A 26918-nucleotide genomic window follows, 5' to 3' on the forward strand; every position below is an offset into this window, starting at 1 on the left:
CAGCGCAAAGGCTTGTGTCAGCCTCTGCAAGTTGACACACCTCTGAGCTCTGGCCTAGCTTCCTCCCAAGGTGCCTTAAGGCGCGTTTGCAACCCTCCTGGGTTGGCACAAGGGACTTGCACCAGCCCACAGGCACCTCAGGATTGTGCCCTAAATTAGCTAAATTAGCTGCTAATGAGCAACGCTATAAGAGGCTGACAGCTTCCAGTGGGAGGAGGAGTCTCCCCTAAAGACAGAAGATAAAAAATTGACGAAGAAAAAGTGTTCACATGGTTGCCACTTACTGCTTTCTCAGGGCCTAATCCTAAACTGGGTCGGCACTGGGTGTCACAAACATGCTGTAAGGCGCACACCCATGACACCCTGCACCAAGTCAGCACTGGCACCAGCACAGTGCCAGTCAGCACTGAGTCCAGGACCAGCCAGATGCCACCCAGAACTAGGTAAGAGCTCTGGGTGGTGATGAGGGCTTTGGAGGTGGGGGGAGGCATTCCAAAGTGGGGGGAGAGTGGGGTGGGGGAGAACTGGGGTGGGAGGGTGGTAGGATCAGGCTCAGGAGCTCTGCCAGATCCTGAACTCCATGTTGGGCCTTCCGCCCCGACACAGAGATTCTTGCATCTGTGCCGGCAAAATAGCCAGTGCGAACTTGGGAAGCCCTATTGCAGGGCTTGGAGCTTTCCACAGGGGAAAGGGACGAAAGTCCCCTTCCCACAAGGAGAACTCCAGCAGCTGCCACAGTGCCACAGGATACAGCAGTAGCCACTTTGGCGTCACTGCACCTGGCGGCAGGACCACCTTTAGGACTGGGCTGTCGGTTTCCTTACTGCCATCTTTGTTTTCATTGCTTAGTCAGTCATCAACATCAGTGGCCACTTTCACTGCCAGTAGTCTCAACCCTATCCCTACACCATCTTGGGCAAGCAGAAGTCACCAGTCATCAGTGTAAGTGTTCACTGACTTTTCCCCTAACCCACACCATATGTTCCTATAGGAAAAGTCATTGACAAATTTTAATATACACAATTTCCGAGAATGCAACCTCCACGTAAATTGAGAGCTGCCTGAACTTAGGGGGTTACCCCATCCCTTACCCTATTCCTAAATTGATGATAAAAGGTCTATAAAAACAGCAAGAAGATCTGAGCTGCAGAGAAGTATTACCATCAGCAACAATCAGGAAGGTGACAGTATACTGCCAGCTTCTCAGGCTTTCCACTGGACTGCTTTGAATTGAGTTATCACTCAACTTGTATGCAAGATAGTATGTGAGCACGCTTGTGGGGATTACTGAGAATGAAGCTGACTGCTACTTTTAGCTGTTTTAGACTGCAAGAATATAAAGACTTCACTTTTTTTATTCAAATGAATCATGCATGTTAACAAAGTTTAATAAAAGCAATTAACTGCTACCTTAAGTGTGGTTGCTATACTTCACCCCTAAAGATCCCTTTGACAACATTTTACCAAAAAATCTAAGAGGACATATTGCTCCATTTCGTAATACAGACACCTATGCTAAATGTGTAACCCTATGCAGAATTATATACACTTAAATCTATTTCAACAGGCTTAGGCATGCCTAACTCTGCATAAGACTGGGCTGCAATTGTGAAAGCCCTTAAGGATTGCCAGGGCCAAGGTCTAAAGGCAAGTGATAGAAGCACCATGCTAGCGCTAAGCAGTGTGAATCCTATCAGTGCCTGAGTGGGAGACCACCTACCAACCCTACCTATGCTGCCTTGAGTTTTTCTTTAAAAAAGGATGGGAAATAAATAACAAAAGAAGCAAGATGGTAAATAACAAAAGATGCAAAAGAAGCAAGATGGTAAAATTGTATCACTCACATCAGTGGAATGCAAGATGTCAGAAAAGGTATTTGCCTAGCCTGCTGTTTCAGTTCTCAATTTATCAGCACCAATACAGACGCACCAACAAGGTGACAGTTTGGCTTTGAAGCTGATACACTCTATTGCTTCCCCCCAAGTCACACACCACCCTCAATTCTTGAGTCATCTTAAGGACAAGTCAAAGTTAAAGAACATGTAATCTTGCTCCCTTGATGCCCATTTGTGTCTATTTTATGGTTGCGCTGTTATGTAAGTAAGTTATGCAGTATCAAAATCCGGCATAACTGATTGGCCCAGACTTATGGCTGGCCAATCGGGTGATGGATCAAAATCCTACAATCCAATTGGCCCTCTAGTTAAGGTTTCAATTGCACCAATCACAGGAAGTCTGGGCAGAGTTAAAGGCTATAAAAAGCCAGGGGTTTGCCTTGTATTTAGCTAGGTTCTGTTCTGAAGATGGAATAAACGTATTGAGCTGTTATCACTATGCCTTCCTTTATTCGCATGGGCCCCCTATATAACACTGGCGATGAGGAAGGGATTCTATTCCTCCATGCTGAACAACACTAGAACCAAGAGCTGATCCACTTAGAGCTGATTCACCTCTGGGGAATTGTCGCCCCAGACAAAGAAAGAAGACCGGCTTCCATACGTCTGTTGAGCTGCCACCATGACCACCCAAAGTCACATTGGGGAATTCGATCCAGCGTCCCCAGAACTATGGGACACTTACGCAGAACGTCTTGAGTTCTTCCCGGAGGCCAACGCAGTCAAAGATGCCGCCCTAAAGCGGGCCACCTTGCTCAGCGTCTGTGGCTCTGCCACTTTTGAAATTGCCCAGAATCTTGTGGCACCAGCAGAATTAAGGGATACCAGTTATAAGGATATCGTGGGCCTCCTACAGAATCACTTCTCGCCCCAGCCATCCGGTATTGCATGCTGCTATGCCTTCTACAAGCGAGATCAGGCTGCCAGTGAGTCTGTTCCAGCTTACGTGTGTCTGTGCTTCAACATCTTGCACGAAGATGTGAATTCCGAGACCTGGAAGAAATGCTTCTCAACCAGTTCATATGCGGCCTCCAGGACGAAAGGATTCAGAGGAAGCTCTTTGCAAAGGAAGAGCTGACCTTTCAAGAGGCTGTCAAGGAGGCGCTGGCATTTGAAAAAACAGAAGATGCAGCAAGGGAGATTCGTGCCTCTCGTAGCCCAGCCACAACTCGAAAAGCCAAGGCAGTCCACCATGAGGACATGGCCGCAGACCATTTGGAAGACGGGGAGGTGCTACAAATTAATTGAGGTATGTCAAGACGCAATGATCGCCAGGAACCACAAGCACCTAGACCCAGGGTCCGGCAGGCCTCTGATGTCTCCAGCCAGGGCCCTTGTGCCAGCTTTGGGGAACCACATGAACGTCAGAGTTGCCAGTTCCGTGATGTGACTTGTCGGGCCTGCGGAAAGAGGGGCCATATTGCCTGCGCTTGTCGCAGTAAGCCTTCTCAGAGCCAGAAAGTTCTTCAGGGGTCTGTAGGCCAGGAAGAGATCTACACTACTTCCAGAGTATACCCCATCCAGAGCGTCCGGTTGCCAACCAAGGTAAAGATACAGGTGACAGTAGAAATTCAAGGCTCTTCCTGCATAATGGAAGTGGACTCCGGATCAGCACTCTCTATTATTTCTACAGAGACTTTTCAGCACATTTGTCTCAATGGGCCCCAGCCTGAAGCCGATTGGACTTCTGCTTACGGATTTACAGGGTAACCATGTCCCTGTTCAGGGTGCGGGTAAGTTAAAGGTTCGTTATAAACACTTTGATGGGCTCCTGGATTTGGTGGTCGCTGAGGGACATCGCACCAGTCTCCTTGGCCTTGCATGGTTTGATCCTCTGGGCATCCAGGTGACTGGGGTCCAGAGTATCAGCAAGTTAGACTTTGATGCAGTCTGCCAAGAGTTTGCCCAGGTCTTTGAGGGGACCCTTGGCTGTTACACTGGCCCCCTGGTCTCTCTGCACCTGGATCCGCCTGTCACGCCCATCCACATGAAAGCACGGCAGGTTCCCTTTGCACTCAAGCCCAAGATAGACGAGGAACTGGATCACCTTGTGGCTCAAGGGGTCTTAGAGCCAGTGCCGCAAGCACTCTGGGAGACTCCAACTGTTACCCCTCTCAAGCCTAATGGGGATGTGAGGATCTGCGCGGATTACAAATGTACAAACAACAAGGCTCTCCAGCAGCATGTGTACCCAGTGCTGGTCATCAGCCATCTCCTCGCCTCCCTTGCAGGCTCCAAGGTTTTCAGAAAATTGGATTTAGCCCAGGCTTATCAGCAGTTGCCAGTGGATGATGACACAGCAGAGGCACAGATGATAGTTAGCCACTGGGGGGCCTTTAGGGTCAAGCGCTTACAGTTTGGCGTCTGTGTTGCACCAGGAATTTTTCAGGGCCTCATGGACACTCTCCTCAAAGGAATTCCTGGGTTCATTCCCTTCTTTGATGACGTGCTGATTGCCCAGGCATCGGATTCTGAATTCGCCAGTCGCCTTTGCGAGGTCCTTTGCCACTTCCAATCTGCAGGACTTAAGGTAAAGAAGGAGAAGTGCATCTTGGGAACCCCGAAAGTTGAGTTCCTGGGATACCTCATCGATGCTAATGGTATCCATCCTGCACCAGAAAAGGTTCGATCTATCGTGAATGCCCAACCTCCAACCTCCAAGCAGGAGTTACAGGCATTTTTAGGACTCCTGAACTTTTAACATTCCTTTTTGCCACATAAGGCTGCGTTAGCAGAGCCACTCCATCGCCTCCTGGACAAGAGGACCCCCTGAGTCTGGGGCCGCCGCGAGGATGCTGCCTTCCGAGAGGTAAAGAATTTACTCACTTCCAACTCCGTACTGGCTCACTTTGATGAGTCACTTCTTGTTGTCATTGCATGCGACACCTCTCCATACGGTATTGGTGCAGTCCTCAGCCACACACTCCCAGATGGAAGAGAGGCTCCAGTAGCCTATTATTCGTGCACCTTGTCTCCTGCTGAACGGAATTATGCACAGATAGACAAAGAGGCTCTGGCTGTAGTGGCGGGAGTCAAAAAATTCCATGACTATCTTTATGGTCGACGATTTTTGATACTGACGGACCATAAGCCTCTGCTGGGTCTTTTTGCCCCAGATAAGCAGACGCCACAGATTCTGTCTCCGCGCATCCTGCGTTGCTTCATATTCCTGGCAGCATATCAGTACTCCCTGAATTACAGGCCTGGCAAAGCAATGGGCCACGCAGATGCCCTCAGTCGCCTTCCGCTGCCTGCTCATCGACCCGATTTGGCTCCAGCACATGGCATCATGCTCCCAGAACTGCCGCTCCATGCATTGGATGTGGCTTCACACTCGGCCAAGGACCATATCCTTTCCCATGTTCTCAACTGGGTATGGAGGGGGTGGCCTACGGACCGCATGGACGCAGAGTTCACTGCATGTGTCTTCCGCCAGCACAAACTCTCAGCCCATAAGGGTTGCCTCCTCTGGGGAAGCCAGATCGTCATTCCGACTAAGCTCCGTCACCGGGTACTAGAAGCCCTACACGAAAACCATCCAGGCATTGTACGAATGGAGGCACTGGCCAGGAGCTATGCCTGGTGGCCCAGAATTGTTGCGGCCATCAAAGAATGGGTGAATCGATGCAACACCTGCCAGGATTCTTGGCCAGAAGCACCTAGAGCACCCATACAACAGTGGGAGTCCACTCGCACCCCGTGGTTCCAACTACATATAGACTTTGCAGGCCCCTTTCACGGCCAAAATTTCTTCATTCTAGTGGACTCCTACACCAAATGGCTAGAAGTTGTCCCAGTAGCAGCTATGACACCCCGGGCAGTCATCAAGGCTCTCGGCAAGATCTTTGTTACCCATGGCCTACCTGATACGATCATGTCTGATAACGCTGCCCAGTTCACATCAGCAGAATTCAAGGAGTTCATCGGCAGGTATTTGATCCACCATGTGACATCAGCTCCCTTCCATCCATCCACAAATGGTCAAGATGAACACATGGTGAGAATCACAAAAGAAGCACTCACCCGCATCATCCAGGGTGAGTGGGACCATCGGCTGGCAGCATTCCTTTTCAGCCTGCGAGTCACACCATGCACTGCCATAGGCTGCAGTCCAGCGGAACTTCTTATGGGGCAGCACCTGACAACGCGTCTTGACCAGCTGCACCCAGACAGGACTTTGGAAAGACCACCGACCTCCGAGATACGAGAGGGTGTGCGTGGGTTCAGCCCAAATGACCCAGTGTATGTATGGAACTATGTGAATGGTCCAGCGTGGATCCCAGCAATCGTTATTAGAATCACTGGCCACGTGTCATATGAGGTGGCCATTCCAGATGGCCAGAACCTCCGCCGTCATGTGGACCAGATGCGTCGCCGCCTGGCTGACTCAGCACCCAACATGCCGATTCCAATCCCCGGTGGAGAGCATCAGGTCTTGCCACAGTCTGGAGAGGCCATCAGTCCAGACGCAATAATGCAGGAACCGGAGATCTCCCTGGACTTATCTGAGCCACCAGATGTCAGTGCACCTATGGGGAGTCCCTCTGCCTCAGAGCTGACTGAGGAACCAGAGGTCCTGATACCAACGCCGCACCGTTCTTTGCGAATGCGGGTATGGCCCCGCCACTTACAGGACTATGTTGGTTAATCTTGAACTGTACTTTGGGGGAGGGGTGTTATGTATGTAAGTTATGCAGGATCGAAATCCTGCATAACTGATTGGCCCAGACTTATGGCTGGCCAATCAGGTGATGGATTGAAATCCTACAATCCAATTGGCCCTCTAGTTAAGGTTTCAATTGCACCAATCACAGGAAGTCTGGGCAGAGTTAAAGGCTATAAAAAGCCAGGGGTTTGCCTTGTATTTTGCTAGGTTCTGTTCTGAAGATGGAATAAACATATTGAGCTGTTATCACTATGCCTTCCTTTATTCGCACGGACCCACTATATAACAGCGCAATCACAGGGGAAGCCGAGCTGCTGCTGCTGCAACCTCTAGTTCAGGGACATCAAACTCGTTTCATACAGAGGGCCAAAGTTAGCATTTGTGGTGCCTGCTGAGGTCCAGAAGTTACATCAATAACAGGAAGTTGTTATTAAGCAGATGATGACCAGAAGTAAGCACTTTTTCCTCACAAAAACTCATTAGCTGCAAATGACAGAAAATGTGTAAAATATGTTCATATTTTCAAGATATGAGAGCGCCCAATTATCAAGCTAGGAGAGCCCAATTATAACGGGGGCCACATACATCGTTTCTGGGGCTGTATTTGGCCCACAAGCCTTATGTCTGACATCCCTGCTCTGGTTTTTGCAAGATGTTCTCCAAGACTGGCCAAGTCTCTCCAAGAGACTAGAGCTGCAGCAATGAGATTTCAGCCTCTGAGTGATTGCCCAGGCACTGGGCTTCCAGTTAGCCCCCAGAATGCCTTGTGGCATGCTGTCACCCAGGAGCACCATGTGCTGTGCCTGTTACAGTATGTGCCCCATACAGTAAGGCAATTTGGTGGCTGGATAAGGCAGGCCTACCAGACTGCTGCTGTGTGTAAGCAAATGTAAGCATACCTGTCAGACAATGGGGCAAGGACCAATCAGGGCAAAGTGCTGAGTCATTGCACAGAACAAGGAGAGACAGGGAAAGCTGATGCAATCCCCACCCAGGATGATGCAATGACATTCCTCAGTGATGAGGTCATGGCCTTTCCCATTGGCTGACAGGAGTATAAATGTCCAACAAGCACCCTCCACTGTGTGGGTTGTAGGAGTGAGTTGCTGCACAAATCTCTGCTGGACTGATGCCTGATTTGCTGCCTACTTGGACTGTTTGCTGGACTGCCTCTGCTTGCCAATTTCTGGAACTGCCGTCTACTTGTAAATACTGCCTGTAAATAGACTCTGGTGTTAGTACTTCCCTGGGTCTTGCTTCCTTTTTCTGGTGTTCTTCCCTGTGCTCTGAGCACCACACACTGCAGCTGCCGGTTTGCGCTTCTGCTATCTCTGTGTTTTGCCCATTATCTCTAACAGTGCCTCCTCAGCTTTGGACCTCACTGCACATCATTGCTTTAAATTTCTATTAAAGATGTAGCATACAATGACATTAGCTGAGGACCTATACTACTTAGGTAGCATTCTCAGGGATGGCTCAAGCTGATCTGCTACTTGAGCCCATTCCCAAATTCTGCTATCCATCCTCTTACCCCACTAGTTTGCAAGCACCATCACAATCTTTACCACCAATCTGCACCTCACCATCTGCTCCCACTCTACTGCTGCTCTTTGGAAGATGACTTGGTCAGGAAAATCCTAGGAGCTGAATACCTCTGTTCCTAGCATTCTCTCCACCAATCATTTTACAAGAAGGAGCAGTGAAGCTGGAGGAGAGGAGGAAAGCCCTCCACATCCCATAAGTACGAAAGAAGAGGAGGGAGCAGCTGGCTAGGCAGCAGGTCAGGGGAGGCAGCAGGTGGCCACAGGGTGCAGGGCATCCCCCGCCAGGTTTCTGCCTCCCCCAGACTGCCACCTGAGGTGAGAGGTTCAACCAGCCTCATAGCTGGGCTGCTCTTCAGTGTTCCTAACCTAGTAACATTAACACAGAGTTAAAGAAAAAATGACTTGAAAGTTAACATCAGATTTTACCAAATGACTCACAAAGAAGTCTGACATTTAAAATGGATAGGAAATTGAACTTCACAAGATCTGAACAGCTTCGTCCATAGAAAACAAAATCATATTGCACCCACTTGTACCATATCTATTGTCACTGAATCCTAAAGGGCAAGTTGTTCAAGTCATTCCTTAGAGTAAAAATAGAGCCTATACTTACTAAGTCCAAATTTAGTCATAATTTTCCCATTCAGCAGAGCCACTGAATACCTGCACAGTTGAGTATCAACAAAGTTTGTAAGATTTTATTACTTCAGGTATTTTTATTCCACTTTTTGACCCAAGCAGGTCCACAAGGCAGCATTCACAAAATTAAAAACATAATATCATCAGTAAACAATCAAGGAAAAGTATTCAGTAAATGCAGCAGAAGCAGCCAGGAGTTAATTAAACACAAATCCAAAATATCTCAAGCACCCTCTGAAATGCCATTTTTCATCTGATGTCTGAAAATTGAGAAGGAACAAAATAAGCATTCATGGGAAGTGAGTTTCATAACTGCAGTGCCACCACTGAGAAGACTCGGTCCGGGGTTATCCCTATTTACACTTCTCTTGGAGAACATGGAGAAGACCTCCTAAGATTACCTAAGCTAGTAGGTAGGTTCATATGGGATAAGATAATCACCATAAAACAACTGATAGACTAACCCTAACCTGCGCTTGAACAGGCAGGCCAACTTGCCTGTGCTCTATACAGTACAGGGTTTGCGGTGGACCCAGCACAACTCAGAGTAAGGGAACTTTCTTACCCCGAGTCATGCCCCAGCCACCTCAACAGGGCTACTCAGATCTGCACCAGCTAAATCACTGGTGCAGATCCAAGCAGCCCGATGTAAGGCCAGGCTGCTCGGGACAGGGGTTAGGATCCAGCCTAAGTGTTGGAGTCCAGTTCCACCCCCCTCTCAGACCAGGCCTGCCCACTAGCCCACCGACCACCTTGAAATGCCCTCCCCCCAACTTCCCCAAACCCCCATGCTGGCGGCCTGCTGACAGCACAAACTTACCTCTGCCAATGCTGGATCTGGCATGGGGTGACCAGTGTGCATCCTTACACTAGCCTCCCCGACTCCCACGGTGGTGCAAACGTGCTTGCACAAACATTCATGACACCTGGAAGTTGGTGCAACTAGAATTGCACTCTAAAGATGAGACAGCTACTTCATTTTCTGTTCACTGGTACCAGTGGTTGACATTGTAAAGATGAATGAATCATATTGAGACATGAATCAAACTTTACTTAAGAATTATAAAGGAATAATACACTGAAATCGGGAGCTTTGAAAGCTCCTAAAAAGAGAAGTTCCCCAAAAGATGTGTACACTAATTTTTTAGTTTTGCATACCAGGCAGTTGCTATGCCCTGGTTAATGTATGTTCAGCCATTCAGTAACAAAACCAAGACAACAAGAGCATCCACAGAAACAAAAACTAATGTAGCAATACCAACAGACCATTTTAAACTATTCCTGGAAACTCTGATGCCATCCACTAATCACAATGTTGTACACCATTGATGGCCCATCTTGCAAATTAGGGTCCGGAATCATGAAATAAGATACCTGCAAGGGTCCTGGGAAAGGTTCTGAGAAGATTCATCATTCTTTTTGTTCTTTTTGGTCCCTTCGGTTGTCACATGACTATTTTTTGTACAAAGTGCCCTGTCATCAAGGTTCCTATCACCAAAGTTTCCACCTGTGTGTTTCTAGTTCTCTAAACATGGGGTAAGAATAATGTATCCTCATGCTACACATCTTGATGTGTAAGATTTGAATGCTCTGATTGCTTCATACACATCTGGTGATATGGTGTGATTCAAGAGTTAGCTGGAATTGTGTTTCCTATTGTGGCTTTAGTAGCAGCGAAGGAGGCAATGGAAGGTAATTATTTGGGGTCCTCCACTGACTCCTATTTGAATGGCTTATGCTACCTATTTTTCAAGTGTAATATTATATACTGGGATGGAATTAAATCCTGAACGAGCATAGAATTCCACCTAACCTTCCTGCTCCCCTACCATGTGCTGGCAAAGTTGGGGGTATAGGGGTATCACAAAGTGTAGTATTTTTCTACTGATGTGCCATTGCGTGCCATCTATGCAAGATTCCACTCCCCATCCAGTGGACGTAACTTGAATATAGGAATCACTGTTAGATATTCTTATAGCATTGCCTTTAGTTACCTTTCCTTCTCTTTTGTCTGTTATTTGTCCTATGTCCAGTAGTCTTTGCCCTTCTATAGTACACTTTGCATACCTCACATACTTAAAGAGAAATACCAGAATAATTAAGGGACACCATAAAGGACAAATTGCAGGCGGAAACATTCACTTGCAAGTAGATTTACTTATGGATAGGCATATCAATTGCCTGCTGATGGTTGGTTGGCAACCTTCAGTCTCGAAAGACTATGGTATAAGCCTACAGCACCCGGTATTCCCAGGCGGTCTCCCATCCAAGTACTAACCAGGCCTGACAAGCACTGATGAATTGTGAATAGGTGCACAAGTTTTCTGTTTGAAAGACCATGCAGAAGTGATTACTGTAATTGCAAGTAAATCTTTCTTGTTTATTAGGAAATTGCATAACCTTTTTTTTTTAAAGTAACCTTTTCAGGATAAACATTCCAACAGTAAACAGATTTTACTGCCATCAAGACATACGTTCAGAAAATAGTGTTGGCTGGTGTTCAAGTCACATTACCAGAGTTCTCTGCAATAAGAGCACATGAGACTCCACAGGAAAATTAATGGTTCAGTGCTGATGAAGATTGAATGACTTTCAGAACATCTGGAGCTGCTTGTAAGCTGATGATGGTAACCTGCTAATGTTAAAGTTGCTTCCAAGATTAAGAACAGTCTTGCACATTATTATTTCCTAGACAGAGCTAATAAGGAGCAAACTATACATTATGATAATTGCATTAGAGGTTCAAATTTTTTCTACTTAAAAAAGCAGTCCTGGAGTGAGGCAGGACCTATACTGGGCTATGAGTGTGCAAACAGAACTGTTAACACTTTCCACCTGCAAAAATAATTCCCACTAAAAGTTGCTCCCCACCCAAGCTGCTATTTCCTTCCAAAACAGCTATTTGTAGTTGGTTATGAATTTGCACCCAGCACTTGTGGTAGTGAGTTGGCCTTAGTTATGTGTCCAAAAGTAATGTGTCTAGATCAAGGCCAGGTTGAAGCCTGTGAGCTAGACTCAAAATGTATTTTTTTTCCTGTCAGCTCCAATATCCCACCCCTCCCTTCATTGTTAGAAGTAAGCCCTGAATAGAAGCCATTATGCTGATACTTCCAGATGATGCTCAGAATGCTTGATCAATTCTTAAGATAACAGGAAACCCCAAGTCAAAAATAACGCAATGTGGTGCTCCAGTGAATGAATGGGCTCAACCAACCCCTTGATTTAATTTGTCCTTTCCATGGACAAGGACAGCACTAACAACCATGTGCACAGCCTTCCTGGGCCTCAAAAGGTTTGCCAGAGGTCTCAGAAAGGCACTTTTGGTGTTTGCTAAAACCAGAAGTGCCCTTCTAAGGCCTCTAAACAGCACCCCCAACACCCCTCAAGGCATGGTACTTGGGATAATTGACCGCTCTGGTCCCCCCTTAGATATACTACTGCTTTCTTCCTCCTCTATAGAAGAAAAGTTCCTACCCCTTGTTTCCCTCTCTTCTCCACTCTTAATATCAAGCTACTTTTAGATACTTCATGGGGTTGAAATAGACACACAGCTCATTCTAGATAGGATTATTGATTTACTACTGCTCATTTATTTTGCCTTTCTTTGTATTAATGCTTTGTAACGTATATTGCTAGTACTTCAGTTTCTTCTACCACATTTATTCTTATTCCTTCCATTATAAACAATTTCTAAATATACTGTGTACCATGATTTAAACCCTATAGATTCACTTTCTTTCCCCCTCTTTGTTAACAGTTACCCCTAGGTGCACCACAGCAAACAGTCAAAGATCCTCAATGCACTTCTTTGAGTACACATGTAGGGCCATTCCTAGGTGTCCCCAAGTGCGGCAACACTGGTAGAAGCAGATTGTCAATAATGAACCTACCTTATCAGCACAAACCTATGCATGTCTTTTCAAAAGTAGGTGCCAGAAGTAAGTTTAATGGGACTTACTCTCAGGTAAATGCTTACAAGCTTTCCTTAGACAGGCTTGAATGAGTTTACTTTCAAGATTCTTATGGTCCTAGAACAGTGATCTTCCAAATTTCCACTATACATAATATAGATACTGAGATTTATGTAGATTTTTATCACTGTTTGAAAAGGACTAAACCCCCGCACTGTCTAGGCACAACAGGTGGGGGAGCAAATTATAAATCCAATTAACCGTGAATTTATTTTTCTCATTGTAAGAATACAGGTTTTTAAGGATTAACATTTCCTTCTCCCACTTTGCAATTTTTAAAGGCAAAAAAAGATGTGTGGGAGTGATATGCTCTGGTATTCTTCTGTTTGAGGAATACAATTAACTCTCTGTGATTGTAATGGTTGTTATTCTTATAACCTATATACCACAGAATTCACACCAGAAACTTAAGGATCATTTAGACCCCGGGTAACTTTGTCATCCAGTTCCAGATGGCTATGAAATTATACCAACTGACATATAAGACAAGCAAGTAATGATTTTTAATAAGTCCTTCATATAACCTACAGTATAAAATTAGTTGTACTAGTGGAAGATATTGTATAAATGCTCAACAGGTTCCTGACAACTAAGCACTAATAAGCATTTGCAACATAAAAGCTTCTAAGTAGGAGGCTGAATAACCTACAAAGATAGTGCAGATAACCAGCATGACTACATTTTATGAATCAGAAATCATATGTTTTGAGACTAAGGGTCAAATGACACTTACATTAAAAATGCCATTGGCCCTGGCATGCATAACTTTTTCATGGAACAGCAGCCACTGCTTCCTATTGGCACCAACAGCAGCTTCCCTCTTGGGGTAAATTGTAGTTGTCAGGGGAAGATTCCAGGTTGTTCCCAAGGAGAGCGGAGGCTGAGTGGCCCCCACACCATGGTCTGAATCCAGATTTTATGTAAAGGCCAATAACATTTAACTAAGGGTCCAATCCTATCCAACTTTCCAGCACCGATGCATCTGTAATGCAGCCCCAAGATAAGCAAACAAATGTTTTAAAACAACACACTACTAGGACCTACCTATCATTACGAGATTTTTAAAAAACGTTTTACCTTACCAGGTGCTCAAGTCTCTATTTTTACCCTTTTTGCAATTGGGGGACACACCTTCTGGAACATTTGTTGAGATCCACATTCATCAGATCGAAACTATTCTGGTGGCCTTGTGTTCCCCTTCACCTGGCCTTTGATAGGAGCCAAGGCACAGTTGCCTACTAATGAGTAAACAAGCACATGTGGCTTGGTTTTGCTTTCCACGGGGCTCAATACATTTTCCTTGTTAGCTTGAAGTGAACAGCTTGAAGTGTTCTCAAGTGTTTTGGGGGGAACTGTGTTCATCAGATCAGGACCATTCTGGTGGCAGTGCATTCCTCTTGGCCCATCCTTCAAAGTCATAGTTTACTCATGAGTAAAAGCACACATGTGGCTCAGTTTCACTTTCCATAGGGCTCAATAAATTTTCCTTGTCAGTTATTAGCTGTCACTTTCATGATCCACCAACAATCAGGTCATGACCCACAGTTTGGGAAACACTGGCTCAGTATTGTCTATACCAGTGGTAGGCAACCTGTGGTCTATCAGGTTTCTATGTGTAGCCTGACATATTTTGCTACTGTTAACTATGCAGAGAGTTGCAGGGTTCCATGATTTTCCATCCAAATACTTCTGCTCCTACCACTATTATAAAATGACACACATGCAATGCAAGAGTACTTGAAATCCTGTGCATTATGATTGTACATAATTATTGTGTACTGTGTTGCCTACTTCTTCCTTGTTTGGTAACGTTCCTATTCTGATCCTATCACTGCCATGACCCAACTGATCATGATCAGATAAACTTCCCTGACCTGCTTCTGTAAATGCAGCTCCTATCCCAGCTATCCTTGACATTGTGGCAAAATATATGTGAATCAGTTGGAAAAGCTAAGGGCCAATTAACACATTATGCAGAGGCAAACCCTGATTTGCCACAGAATGTATGCTTAACAAGGAACTGCAACAAATCACAGCTTCCTGATTATTGTACCAATGTAAATAATGTCTTTGCGGCATTCATTTTATATTTTTAGATATGCCTTTAAATCATCTTACATATATACTTAAAAAGGTAATGTATGACATAGCCCTAATAATATCACTAAATGCTAGCAGCGTTTAGACTAGTATTTTAAAACTTTCTTAGTGCCTGCTATCTGCATAAGATGATTAGGCGTCTAGAAAAATTAGGGTAATTATAATTTTATTCCTTAACTGCTTAAGTATGAGAGACATTAGCACCAGCACTCCCACGATTCATTAATGATAAGTCAAATTTAGCAACAATTTTTCTTCCTTCAGATGTGTGTTTCATACACTTTATACAGCTACTTCCTCTCATCTTAAAAGGTGTGAAGAGATTCCAGTTAATAGGTTCATTCTTTTTTTTAATCTTTAGAATACAATTGATTCAATGAATCTCAAAGCAAATAGCAATTTTAAAGAGATTTGTATATTAAGCCATTTCTGCCCAACGTTGCATATTCGCAACAAGGATCAAATGTGTATACTTGTGGGCTGGGCAAAAACGAGTTAAGATGAAACTTCATCTATCATTGAAAAAACACTAGTGAAAATAGTTCCATAGCAACACACTTTAGGAACAATATAGTATCCAAGGAATCTGCAAATGAAACAGAAAGTTTTGGGTAATCATGCCTCATGCAACTTTAGTTGAATTTAAGCATGTGAGGGTATTGCAGCTATTGTCAGATTTTCAAAAATCCATCCTGCAACACAGGTTTGTGAGCTAATGACACAATCAAATGAAACATTGGTTGTGGAAAGAAAGACATAAGAATGAATTTGGTTGTCACTACTTATGCAAGAATGCATCTATTGTTTTGAATGTCTCTATTGTTTGCCACTGACAACAGTCTAGCTTGTTTCCATACTGCAGTTTCCCCAATGGCAAATTTTGCACAGTAGTGCTAACCTGGTTGTGAGGGTAAATCATAACAAATGGGTGCCAGTTAGGAGTTTTGTATTAAAGACAATCTTTAGACCATGTGACGTCCACAGATCCAGCTAGCTTCTGGATATGCGGTTTGAAGGAGCCTGGGGATAGACATGGTCCCCATATAGCATATGGGTGTCAAGAACTCTGAAAATGTGCACTTGGTACCTGTTTGAGATCTTACAGAATAAAACTCAAGGTCCAATTCTATCTTTTCCGCCACCAGTCAATGTAGTGATGTCAAAATGGTGAATGCTGCATCCTATGTTGGGTGGGTATTGCAGAGGACCAAAGGTACAATCATTTCCATATCTGGAGGTAAGCCTCCACAGCATGGAGGTGTCTACACAGACTTGCAACAATTATGTTGCTCGCACAGGTCCACAATGACCTATGCTGCAGGACTGGGCCCAGGAGGGGGTTCAGATATCAGCAGCACTGGTGCAGCTGATTCCACCCTTTCCTAGGACTCAATCTGCCCATCCCCCACCATCCCCTGCCCCGTTTTGCCCCCTCCCTGTCTCCGGCTACTCTCTACCACCTCTCCCAGTTATTTATCTAAGTCATCCAGCAGCAGGAGATGTGTTATTGCTGGAGGGAAGTTGCAACTACACTGCTGGCAGCATGCTAAGTCATGTACTTTGGGAGCTCCTTTTGCGACAAATGCTGACTGCTTGATGGCAGTCAGCATCATCACAACAGAGCACCTGACATCGCATGGAATGCTAAGATTAGGCTGTCATTTTTCAGTTTTAAAAAATGGAAAAAGAAAAACTTTACTTCTTAATTTCACATTTTTAGTTCATGAAATTTGTTTCATACATCCCATATTTCCTGTGAAAACTTAAGTCCTGAATTGATGACTGAGCCTTAATCAGATCAGGTCTTGAAGATGATCTGTATTTGTGGGAGACACACAAAAATTAGAAACTATTTCAAATCCTCATGCAGCGCAATCCTATCCTGCACTGGAACAGGCATGGCCCCCAATGGGTCTCCTCAGACTTGCGCCACCTCCAGAGGTGGCATAAGTCTGAGGAGAACAGAGCAGCTTCAAGTCGCTCCATGCTGCTCAGGGAACAGGGTTGGGATCCAGCATAACTTCCACTTCCAGGACCGCCCTCTGCCCGCCCTCCTCCTGCCCCGGAACTCCTCCGGGTGCAAAAGAGAGCAATCAAAATTATTACTGGGCTGGGGCACCTTCCCTATGGGGAAAGGCTACAACGTTTGGGCCTCTTCAGTCTTGAAAAGAGGCGCCTGAGGGGGACATGATTGAGACATACAAAATCATGCAGGAGATGGACAGAGTGGATAGAGAGATGCTCTTTTCCCTCTCACATAACACAAGAACCAGGGGACATTCACGAAAGTTGAGTGTTGGGGGAGTTAGGACAGACAGAAGAAAATATTTTTTTACCCAGTGTGTAATTAGTTTGTGGAACTCCTTGCCACAGGATGTGGTGATGGCATCTGGCCTAGATGCCTTTAAAAGGGGATTGGACATGTTTCTGGAGGAAAAATCCATTACAGGTTACAAGCCATGATGTGTATGTGAAACCTGCTGATTTTAGAAATGGGCTATGTCAGATGCAAGGGAGGGCACCAGGATGCAGGTCTCTTGTTATCTGGTGTGCTCCCTGGGGCATTTGGTGGGGTCGCTGTGAGATACAGGAAGCTGGACTAGATGGGCCTATGGCCTGATCCAGTGGGGCTCTTCTTATGTTCTTATGGCTCTTATGTTCTCCCTGCCCACCCCAGACCCCTGCACTGGCTGAGTTTGGCTGATGCAACCCTCCTTCCCCAAGTCAGTGTGGAGGCTGGATGTCCCTCCCCAGCTTTACTGCACATCTGCAACCCTCCTGGGCCAGTTTGCAATCAGGTCATGACCCACTCCTGGACTTGCGCTGGCCTAAATGAATGTTGGGATTGAGCCCTTAGGCTGCAATCCTAACCACACTTTCCTGAGAGTAAGCCCCATTGAGCAAAATAGGACTTACTTCTGAGTAGACCTGGTTAGGATTGTGCCCTCAGTTGATCAATTCAGTGGTGGGACTCTCCTTCACAGCAAGCAGGAGATGCAATTCTCACTGCTGTCCACCAGCGCTGACTTTGTTCCAATGAGCTCATCTCTAGGTCAGTTGTCTTCTTCTGACAGTGTAATTCCTCCCACCCTCTTATTTCTCAACAACTCACGCATAACATTCAGTACTAGCAACCGGATCCTAATCTTGCAGTAATTCAGTTCTGAGGTTTATATTCCCTGCCACTATAAAAGTATACAGTGGGCCCTTCTTAACCTTGGGGGTTTGGTTTCAGAACCCCCCACAGATGAGAAATTTCGCAGATGCTCAAGTCCACATATGCTCAGGGCCAACTGGAAGGGAAGAGGCAGGTTCACGTGGGGCAAGACCAACAGACTTTCTAAAATGGATCCGAGTGGCTGCTGCTATCCTGATCAGGAGGAGAAGGTCCATCTAGCAAGCACAGGCAAGAAAACAGAGTGCAAGGAGCTACCCACTGAGGGTGGCAGCACTGCCTCTGCCCCTGCAGCCACTGTCCTCCACTACACAAATGTAACAACTGCATAGAACAGCCCAGCTGAGTGCTCTTTACTTTCCCAGTGCCACTCCTGCAACCGCAGCCCTCTGTAAAGAGAAAGCAGTCGGCTCCACTTGTGCAGTGGAAGGCTGCGGCTTCAGAGACTGCCACCTCTCCTGCTGGTGGGCAGCTGCACACTCTCTGCCTGCCTGCCTGACAGGCCTTCTCATCCTCATCAAGATGGTGGCAGCCGCTCAGATCCATTTAAAATAGCCGCTAAGTCTCATGATGCATTTAAAAAAAGCTGGTGGGTGGCTGCAGAGGCAGGCGGGCAAATCTGAAGTTGGTCAAGTGTCCACTACCTTGCCTGGATTCACAATTCTTAGAGCCAAGAGATACCCAAAATTCCACAAAAACATCAGGTACAAGCAGCAGAAAGACACATACACCCTGGGGAATGCATGGGGGACACTGATGTACCCACTGGCACCAGGTCTGGCATCACTGAGAAATGGACAAGCCCCTTTCTTACTATCACCAAATGAGTAGCTGCTGCGGCATGGCCAGTATAAGCAGGGCATTGGGCATACAGTCAAGAGGTATGATCCTGCTCTTTCCTTATGTGTTTACGTGTGTGTGTGTGTGTGTGTGTGTGTGTGTGTGAGAGAGAGAGAGAGAGAGAGAGAGAGAGAGAGAGAGAGAGGAGGTGGGTCATCCACATAGCCCAAATTGATACAACAAAAGTAAATTCGATAATGGACTATGTTTACATGAATAAAGGCTATTGCTGTACTTCTGTACGAATTACTGAAGAGTAAATTACTCTTTACTCTTAAAATATCAGCACATGTAAACATTGGAAAATGCATGCAAAGGATAAAGAATAACTCACACGCATGCACACGCAGCAGGAAAAAGCATGCTAAGTACCCCTGTGGGGGTTATTCAGTAGTAATAAGCATTCCTTACATATACACTCTACACAAATGCACACGCACCCATGAATGGACAAAGAGATTTGATTCTTTTCCAAGCAGAACACTTATCTCCACTAACCCCACAGTGGACTGCATCAATTACATATGCAGGAACTATCCTAGAGCAATTCCTGCAGTGTTTCACAAATAGACACTGGAGTTAAATTCAGGTGTGCTTTTGTGTGTGTGTGTTTGTTTTGTGGCTGATGTCAGAACATTCTGGAGACTATAGCAGAGAGACTATTACCTCATTATGAGTTATTTTCTAAGAGTCCTTCAAAGAAGGAATGCATTTAGCACTTTAAAGAGGGACAAGCCAATCACTTTATTTTACTCTTCACTATACTTTCTCTTATAGTGTTTAGTGGAGATCAAGTAAATGTGTCATCAGGCAGTGGAGTGCTGCTTTCAGCAGCAAGATGCACTCGCATGGTCTCGCTTGCCCCTCCACCCCAAATGTCTGTCTCTGCGGTGCTTAGTGCCTCTTCTTTCCCTTTGCCTCCTGGTTTAATCATCACAGACGCCACAGTGGCATTTTCAAGCATTCAGTTGTTATAGTTACTTGTTTAATTGCAAGAAGAACTCTGGAGCTGATGGAGTCAGAGCTCACTTGTCCTTCAAATTCCCAAGCTGCTCTGTGGGTGCACATCTTTAAAGACTCATACATTGTAAAGAAGACATGCTGAAAGGGGCGTTGGTGGAGTCTGGTCATATTCCTCCGTTCTCACGTCCCAAGACTGGAAACTTTCAGTATAGGCTTTCATCCAAACCTGGCAATCTATGACTTGTGCAATTTGTAGACTGCCCACCAATACTTAAGGGCTTTTAAACCCTTTGTACCATTCTAACCAATTCTCTCTTCCTTGCCTCTCCTTTGCTACCTTGCTCCAACACAAAGCTGGTCCAAGACATTTTTAGTACTGGTGAAATATCTAAATCAATCTTCTCCAGACAGTAAAATATAATATTAATTTAAGCTTTAATGATGTCCAAAATCTGATGCCTCAGACAGCCTGCTTCACTCAGATTGCTGTACCAAAAACTACTAAAGCATGCTCAACTGCAATAGAGCATCCTCAGTAGCAGATACCAAAACCCTATACTCTTATGGAACTTTTTATTTCTTTATTACCTAAAGTTGTTGGGGAATATATGATGACTGTTTTGATTATGATCTGGAAACCCTCTCACCTGACCCAGGTTTGGGGGAGATTATTTCTTGATTCTGAAAAAGGTATCAATTCCTCAGAACATTTCATTCACTAAATCCTCCTAAAGGAAAGGGTTCTAGAGGTAGTAGCAGAACTGGGGGGGAGGAACTGTAAGTGCTGCCCAGCTCAGAAACTTGCTGTGTACGCTGCCCTTCTCCCTCACTCTTGGGGCCATTCTGAGGAGCAAAAGCAACACAAAGGCACCTCATCCACATTGTTTTCAACCCCCCCCCCCAAAGGCTCCAGGAGCAAGGGGGAGGGCAACTTACACAGCAAGTTCCTGAGCTGTGCAGCACTTACAAGACTGGCCCCCTCTTGCTCCACTACTATCTAGATGGGCATGAGGAAGGACCATAACTCACAGCGCAATCCTACTGATTGCTAGCACCAGCGCAAATGGGCCACAAAGCACGTTTACAATGACTCAAGAGTAGGCAGCACTGGTGGGAAGGCTTGCACCATCTCACCAGCACTGTATCCTGACTCCCAGCTGACAGCAGAGTAAGTAAGAGAACTGAGCAGCATAGGGGCTGGAGAAGAGTGGTAGGAGGAGGCATTTCTGGGTTGGGGGGGCAGAATGAGTACTGGGACAGGCCTAGGAGGGGTTCGGGATTCCTACCTTCCTACCATCCTCCCATATCCTACCTTCCTCCCAGGCCAAGAAGCCCTGCACAGGCTGGTGCAGGTCCAAGTAGCCCCACTGGACAGGCTGGAAGAATATCCCCTTATCCCAAGGAAGCCTCCAACCTGCTCCTAAGCTGTGCTGGATACAAGAGAGGCAATGAGATCCCACTGTGCTAGTGGAGGTTAGGATTGGGTTGTCAGTGGCAGAGCACATGCCTTGCATACAGAAGGTTCCAGGTACAATCTCCAAGTGAGATTCCAAAGGAATATTCCTGTCTGAAACTTAGAGAGTCACTGTTACTCAGTGTCAACATTACTGAGGTAGGTAGACCAATTGGTTTGACTTGGTATAAGGCAGTTCCCATGTAGAACACAAACACAGCCTCATAAATAACTGAGAACCACAGTGGTGACTTGGGGCCCAATCCTATCCAACTTCCCAGCACTGGTGCAGCTGCAATGCAGCCCTGAGGTAAGGGAACAAATGTTTCCATACATTGAGGAGGCCTCTGTGACTGCCTCCCCAAGACAGGAAGCAGTGCATACCTCATTAGCACAGCAGCACCGGCACTAGAAAATTGGATAGGATTGGGCCCTTGGTTGCCTATGTTGCAACAAATTTTTTTTTATTTCCTATAAAGTGGAGCCATCACTGGAACATCATATGGAAGTTTAATGAAGACAGAATCATACCATCATTGCCTAAGAGATATGACAATGATTCTTTTACTTGATACACTAGACCACCCATTTTCAACCTTTTCAGCTCAAGACACACTGTCAAGGCACTAAAATTGTCAAGGCACACTCCCAGTTTTTTTACTTACATTAAATTACTACATTACAATTAATTTTTAATTAATATAATTAATACAATTAAATCATTACATGACAAAGGGCACAATCCTAACCAGGTGTACTCAGAAGTAAGCCCTATTTTGTTCAATGGGGCTTACTCTCAGGAAGCCCCATTTTTCCAGACTCACATTTCCCACGTTTTCCAGACTCACAAAGAGAGTCTGGTCCAACAAGAAGCTGACAGAACATACCAAGATCCAGGTCCACAGAGCTTGTGTCCTGAGTACACTTCTGTAGTGCAGCGAGTCATGGACTCTTCGCTCACAACAGGAGAGGAAACTGAACGAATTCCACATGCGCTGCCTCCGACGCATCCTCGGCATCACCTGGCAGGACAAAGTTCCAAACAACACAGTCCTGGAACGAGCTGGAATCCCTAGCATGTATGCACTGCTGAAACAGAGACGCCTGCGTTGGCTCGGTCATGTTGTGAGAATGGATGATGGCCGGATCCCAAAGGATCTCCTCTATGGAGAACTCGTGCAAGGAAAGCGCCCTATAGGTAGACCACAGCTGCGATACAAGGACATCTGCAAGAGGGATCTGAAGGCCTTAGGAGTGGACCTCAACAGGTGGGAAACCCTGGCCTCTGAGCGGCCCGCCTGGAGGCAGGCTGTGCAGCATGGCCTTTCCCAGTTTGAAGAGACACTTGGCCAACAGTCTGAGGCAAAGAGACAAAGAAGGAAGGCCCATAGCCAGGGAGACAGACCAGGGACACACTACATTTGCTCCTAGTGTGGAAGGGATTGTCACTCCCGAATCGGCCTTTTCAGCCACGCTAGACACTGTTCCAGAACCACCATTCAGAGCGCGATACCATAGTCTTCCGAGACTGAAGGTTGCCAACAGGACTCTCAGGAAAATGTGGCTAGGATTGCGGCCAAAGACTAGGGGGGAATGTGCCTGTGGGACTTACTTCTGAGTAGACATGCCTAGGATTGGGCTTTTGGTTGCACTCTTTTTTCTCAAATACAGGAGCAGGCAATTGGCACTTCTCTCTCCTCCTCTCCCCCACCCCACCCCCTTCCTTAGGCACATTCCCCCCCATCTCATAATTGCAGTTAGCACCTCTCCTACTGTCTCTCCCCTCACTGGTCCACACCTTCCAAAGGTCCAGAATCACTTGCCTCACATTCTCCCCCCCCCCAATTGCCTGTCCCTGTATTTCCGAAAAAAGTGTGACCAAAAGCCCAATCCTAGGCATGTCTACTCAGAAGTGTCCCATTATAGTCAATGGGGCTTACTCCCAGGAAAGTGGGGCTAGGGGAGGATCCAGAGAGCCCAGCAGCCCAGGTGTGTCTACTCAGAAGTAAGTCCCATTGTAGTCAATGGGGCTTACTCCCAGGAAAGTGTGGATAGGAGTGTGGCCCAATACCTTTCCTCTAAAAGGCAAAGGCAAGGCAGGAGGGTCCCTTTGGCAACTGTGGCAAGGAAAAGGGCTTTTGTGGCTGCTGGCCTCAGCAAACTCACTGGCTTCCTACCTGCTTGCCTGCCCCCCCTCCCTAGTTCTCACTTACCCCGCCCAGACCTCCTCCAGGCTCCTCTGGCTGCCCAATCAGCACGCAGGACAAACAAGGGATCATATGCAATCCTAGGCATGTCTACTCAGAAGTAAGCCCCATAATAGTCAATGGGGCTTACTCCCAGGTAAATGAGGATCGGGTTGCAGCTTTCCTCTTGCTGAGCAGCAGGAGATGCAAAGCATGCTCCTTTTTCCACTGCTGCCGCATGAGGGTCAAAGCAGCTGCTTCTCAGAGGCTGCTACCTACATCCTCTGGCCCTGTGGCACACCTGAGGCTGCCTCATGGCACAGCGGTTGAAAACCACTGAACTAGACAAACCGACATAGCTTCTGTAACTATATTAATAAATTATTATTATATGTTATTTATCTAAAATAATAAATAATTGGTATTAAGAGCCATAAATCATTTAATTTATGGATGTATAAATAATTTATGGATCTAAATACTTGTGCATGTTCATAAGAGAGAGAGTCCCAATTCATTTAGGTACTTACAAGTTAAAACTAGCTCTTTGAGTTGTGCTGGGAAATTGACTGAGAGCCAGTGTAGTTTTAAAAGGGGTAAGATGTGTTTTGTTTCCTCAGTCTCAGTCAATAATCAAGCACCTGTATTTTGAACAGTTGGTCAGCACTGTGGCCAGTTCTGGGTGTCACATCTGAAAGATGCAGCCAAACTTTGAACAGGTTCAGAGAAGGGCAACAAAGAAGGTCAGGGGCAAGAAAAACAAGATCTATGTGAAAAGGTTGAGGGAACTTGGTACACTAAGCCTGGGAGAAGGCTGAAGGAAGGCATGATAGCAATCTTCAAATACCAGAAGGGCTGTCACAGGAAAATGGGCAAAGATTTGCTCTCCGCCGCCCCAGACAGTAGGCTTAGCTCTACTAAGCTTAAGGTGCTCAGTACATCACCTTATGGGAGATTTCACCAAGGGAGACTTTAAGGGAGGGGAGATTTTAGTTGCATATCAGAAAAAATTTCTTAACAGCAAGAGCTGTTCAAGAATAGAACAGATTAGCAATAAAAGCAGTGAGTTTTCCCTCACTAGAGGAATTCAAGTAAAGGCTCCATGGACACATTTTGGAAATGCTCTAGAGAGGATTGTTCAAGCAGGGGTTGGATTAGATCAGCATTTCTGAATGTGTGCTTCTAGGAGTCCTTGGGCTCCCTGAGATCCCTTCAGAGGCTCTACGATCTTCCCCCTGCATGGTATGATTGCCTGTCCCTCTTGCTCCCCTGTTCATGGATCTCCTTCTTCATTCCCCTCCTGTTCAGGTTCTTCACAGGTATTGAGGATTGGGCTGCATCACTCCATACATGTGCTGATGCTCTGGGACTCCCTGGGACTCCAGATACGTACGAGAGGGGGCTCCCTTCTCGGCATGCAAAGGGCTTCAGAGACCAATAAGTTTGAGAACTATTAAACTAGATGGCCTTAAAGGCTCCTTCTAATTCTATGATACTATGAACCATCACAATGGTTCCCAAACTTTTAGTACTGGGACCCACTTTTTAGAATGAGAATCTGTCAGGACCACCAGAAGTGATGTCATGACCGGAAGTGACATCATCAAGCAGGAAATTTTTTAACAATCCTAGGCTGCAATCCTACCCACACTTACCCAGGAGTAAGTCCCATTTACTATCCTTGTTAAAAAAAATATACATAGTAGCCTGTTAAAAATACAGATGTGTAACGTTTCTCCAAATGCAGTCACATATCAGGGTAGCATCAAGTCTAATATATTAAAAATAAAATTTTGAAATGAATGAGGGCCCACCTGAAATTGGTTCACAACCCACAGTTTGAGAAACACTGATCTACAGTATCTGAGCAGTCTTCAAAGGCACTCTTAAGTACAGTGCATTCTGATACTTCAAAAGGATATTACCATGCTGTTCGATACACATACATATTACATGGCTATACTATCTCTGTCTAGGAGGGGCTGCAGCTGGCACAACAGCTGTTGGAAGATTCTTTGTGGCATGGAAGCTGCATGGGTCTTCAAAGACAAAGCTGATGTAATAGCACTCTTAGACTACAGCCCCAATCCTTCAGGGCATGTGCAACCCATCCAGAATGGGCTGCACTCCACTTCCCAAGACAGAGAAACCATCCACAAACATGACTTCCATACATACAGAGCCTGTTTTGGTGCGACTGCATGCTAGGGTGGGGAAAATGAGAGGGCTGGACTCCAAATGTGTAAGTTCCCACATGCAGCTACATCACTTAGTTTCTCCTTGCTTGATAAGCAAACACTTAAGGACTGGCTACTGAGTGTGTGAACTGTCTCCACTGAAAAGAATTGTGGAGGGGATCTGAAAGCTCTAGCTGTGGCATTTGATCTGTGATGCTCATCCACACAAGTTCAACCCATCCATGAAACCAAGGAAAGCCGATACATCAGAAGGTGGGGGTGCTCTTCTCTATCCCCTCCTTCTTTGCATCCACTCTCTTTCTCCTTCCACTCCCTCAACTGGAAGAGGGTGACAGAGAGGACAAGGAAACATGGAGGGGAAAGAAGAGTTGAACTAAGACATTGGTTGAGGATGGGAGGAACAGAGACTAGTACATCCTTGGGTAAGGAGGGGCAGTATGTGGTGTGCTGCCTCAAGCATCAGAAGGTCTTTAGGCTGGCCCTACATTCCAGGGATGTGCAGTGGGTGGGGAGGCAGGTGAAGCAGAGTTTTCCCACTGGAGTCCTTCGGAAAGCACTGCCGCTGTGTGAGGCACCCAAGCTTGTGCATGGGTTGTGGGTGCTTGGGTGCCTCACATGGTGGCGGTGCTTCCCGAAGGACCCCAGGGAGGGGGAGACTGCCTCACCTGCCTCCCCAACCACTGCACATCCCTGTAGCACAATCATGCACACATGCACTTTACTCACCCAAGAGGAAGCCCCCACCAGCCCTACAAAAAGAGGTACTTATGGGAAAACTTGACTTACGTGCCAGATGGCGAAGAAGATGAGAGCGGCGCACAGCACCAGGGAGAGCATGTAGCAAAAGGCGGCAAATGTGAAGGCCATGTCGGGAGAAGAGCTCTCCTTGTGGAAGTGGCGCACAGGCACCGACCGACCCACCACGGGAAGCCAAACACCTTTGCAGGGATGCTGGTGGGTCAAGCTTCGTCCGTCACCGCCACTGAAAGGGGGTCCTGCTTCAGAAAACACCCCCAGCCCGGAAAATTGTCCCTGAAGCTGCGCAGATGTCAGCAGAGGCAGCCGCGCGCTGGCTGCGCCTGCCCAGCCGGGTAAGCAGCATGTGTAGGAGGAGCTGCGGCGAGAGCCCCCCAATCCTGGCTGCAGGCGAGAGCCGTCGAAGCTAAAGGGGGGCCGTGCCAGGTCACCGCGCCAGGAAGCCCAGAGCCAAGGTCCCCAAAGGGTGAGGAAGCGCCATCGGAAAGGGAAGCCTCCGCTCCGGTCTCCGCTGTGGGCAGCAAGAGGGTGC

General features: G+C 46.3%; 1 protein-coding gene across 2 annotated transcripts in view; it reads right to left on the reverse strand.

Moving 5' to 3' along the window:
* The window catches only part of CNIH3 (cornichon family AMPA receptor auxiliary protein 3), a 99831-nt gene extending 73334 nt beyond the window's left edge, over positions 1 to 26497 (reverse strand). For both annotated transcript variants that reach the window (XM_066611675.1, XM_066611674.1), the window contains exon 1: positions 26417 to 26497. In XM_066611675.1, the coding sequence (XP_066467772.1) occupies positions 26417 to 26497 (81 nt within the window). The remainder of the gene's footprint in view (positions 1 to 26416) is intronic.
* Between the last annotated feature and the right edge of the window lie 421 nt (positions 26498 to 26918).

The sequence above is a fragment of the Tiliqua scincoides genome, chromosome 1 (genome assembly GCF_035046505.1).
Source record: "Tiliqua scincoides isolate rTilSci1 chromosome 1, rTilSci1.hap2, whole genome shotgun sequence".
Lineage (NCBI taxonomy): Eukaryota > Metazoa > Chordata > Lepidosauria > Squamata > Scincidae > Tiliqua > Tiliqua scincoides.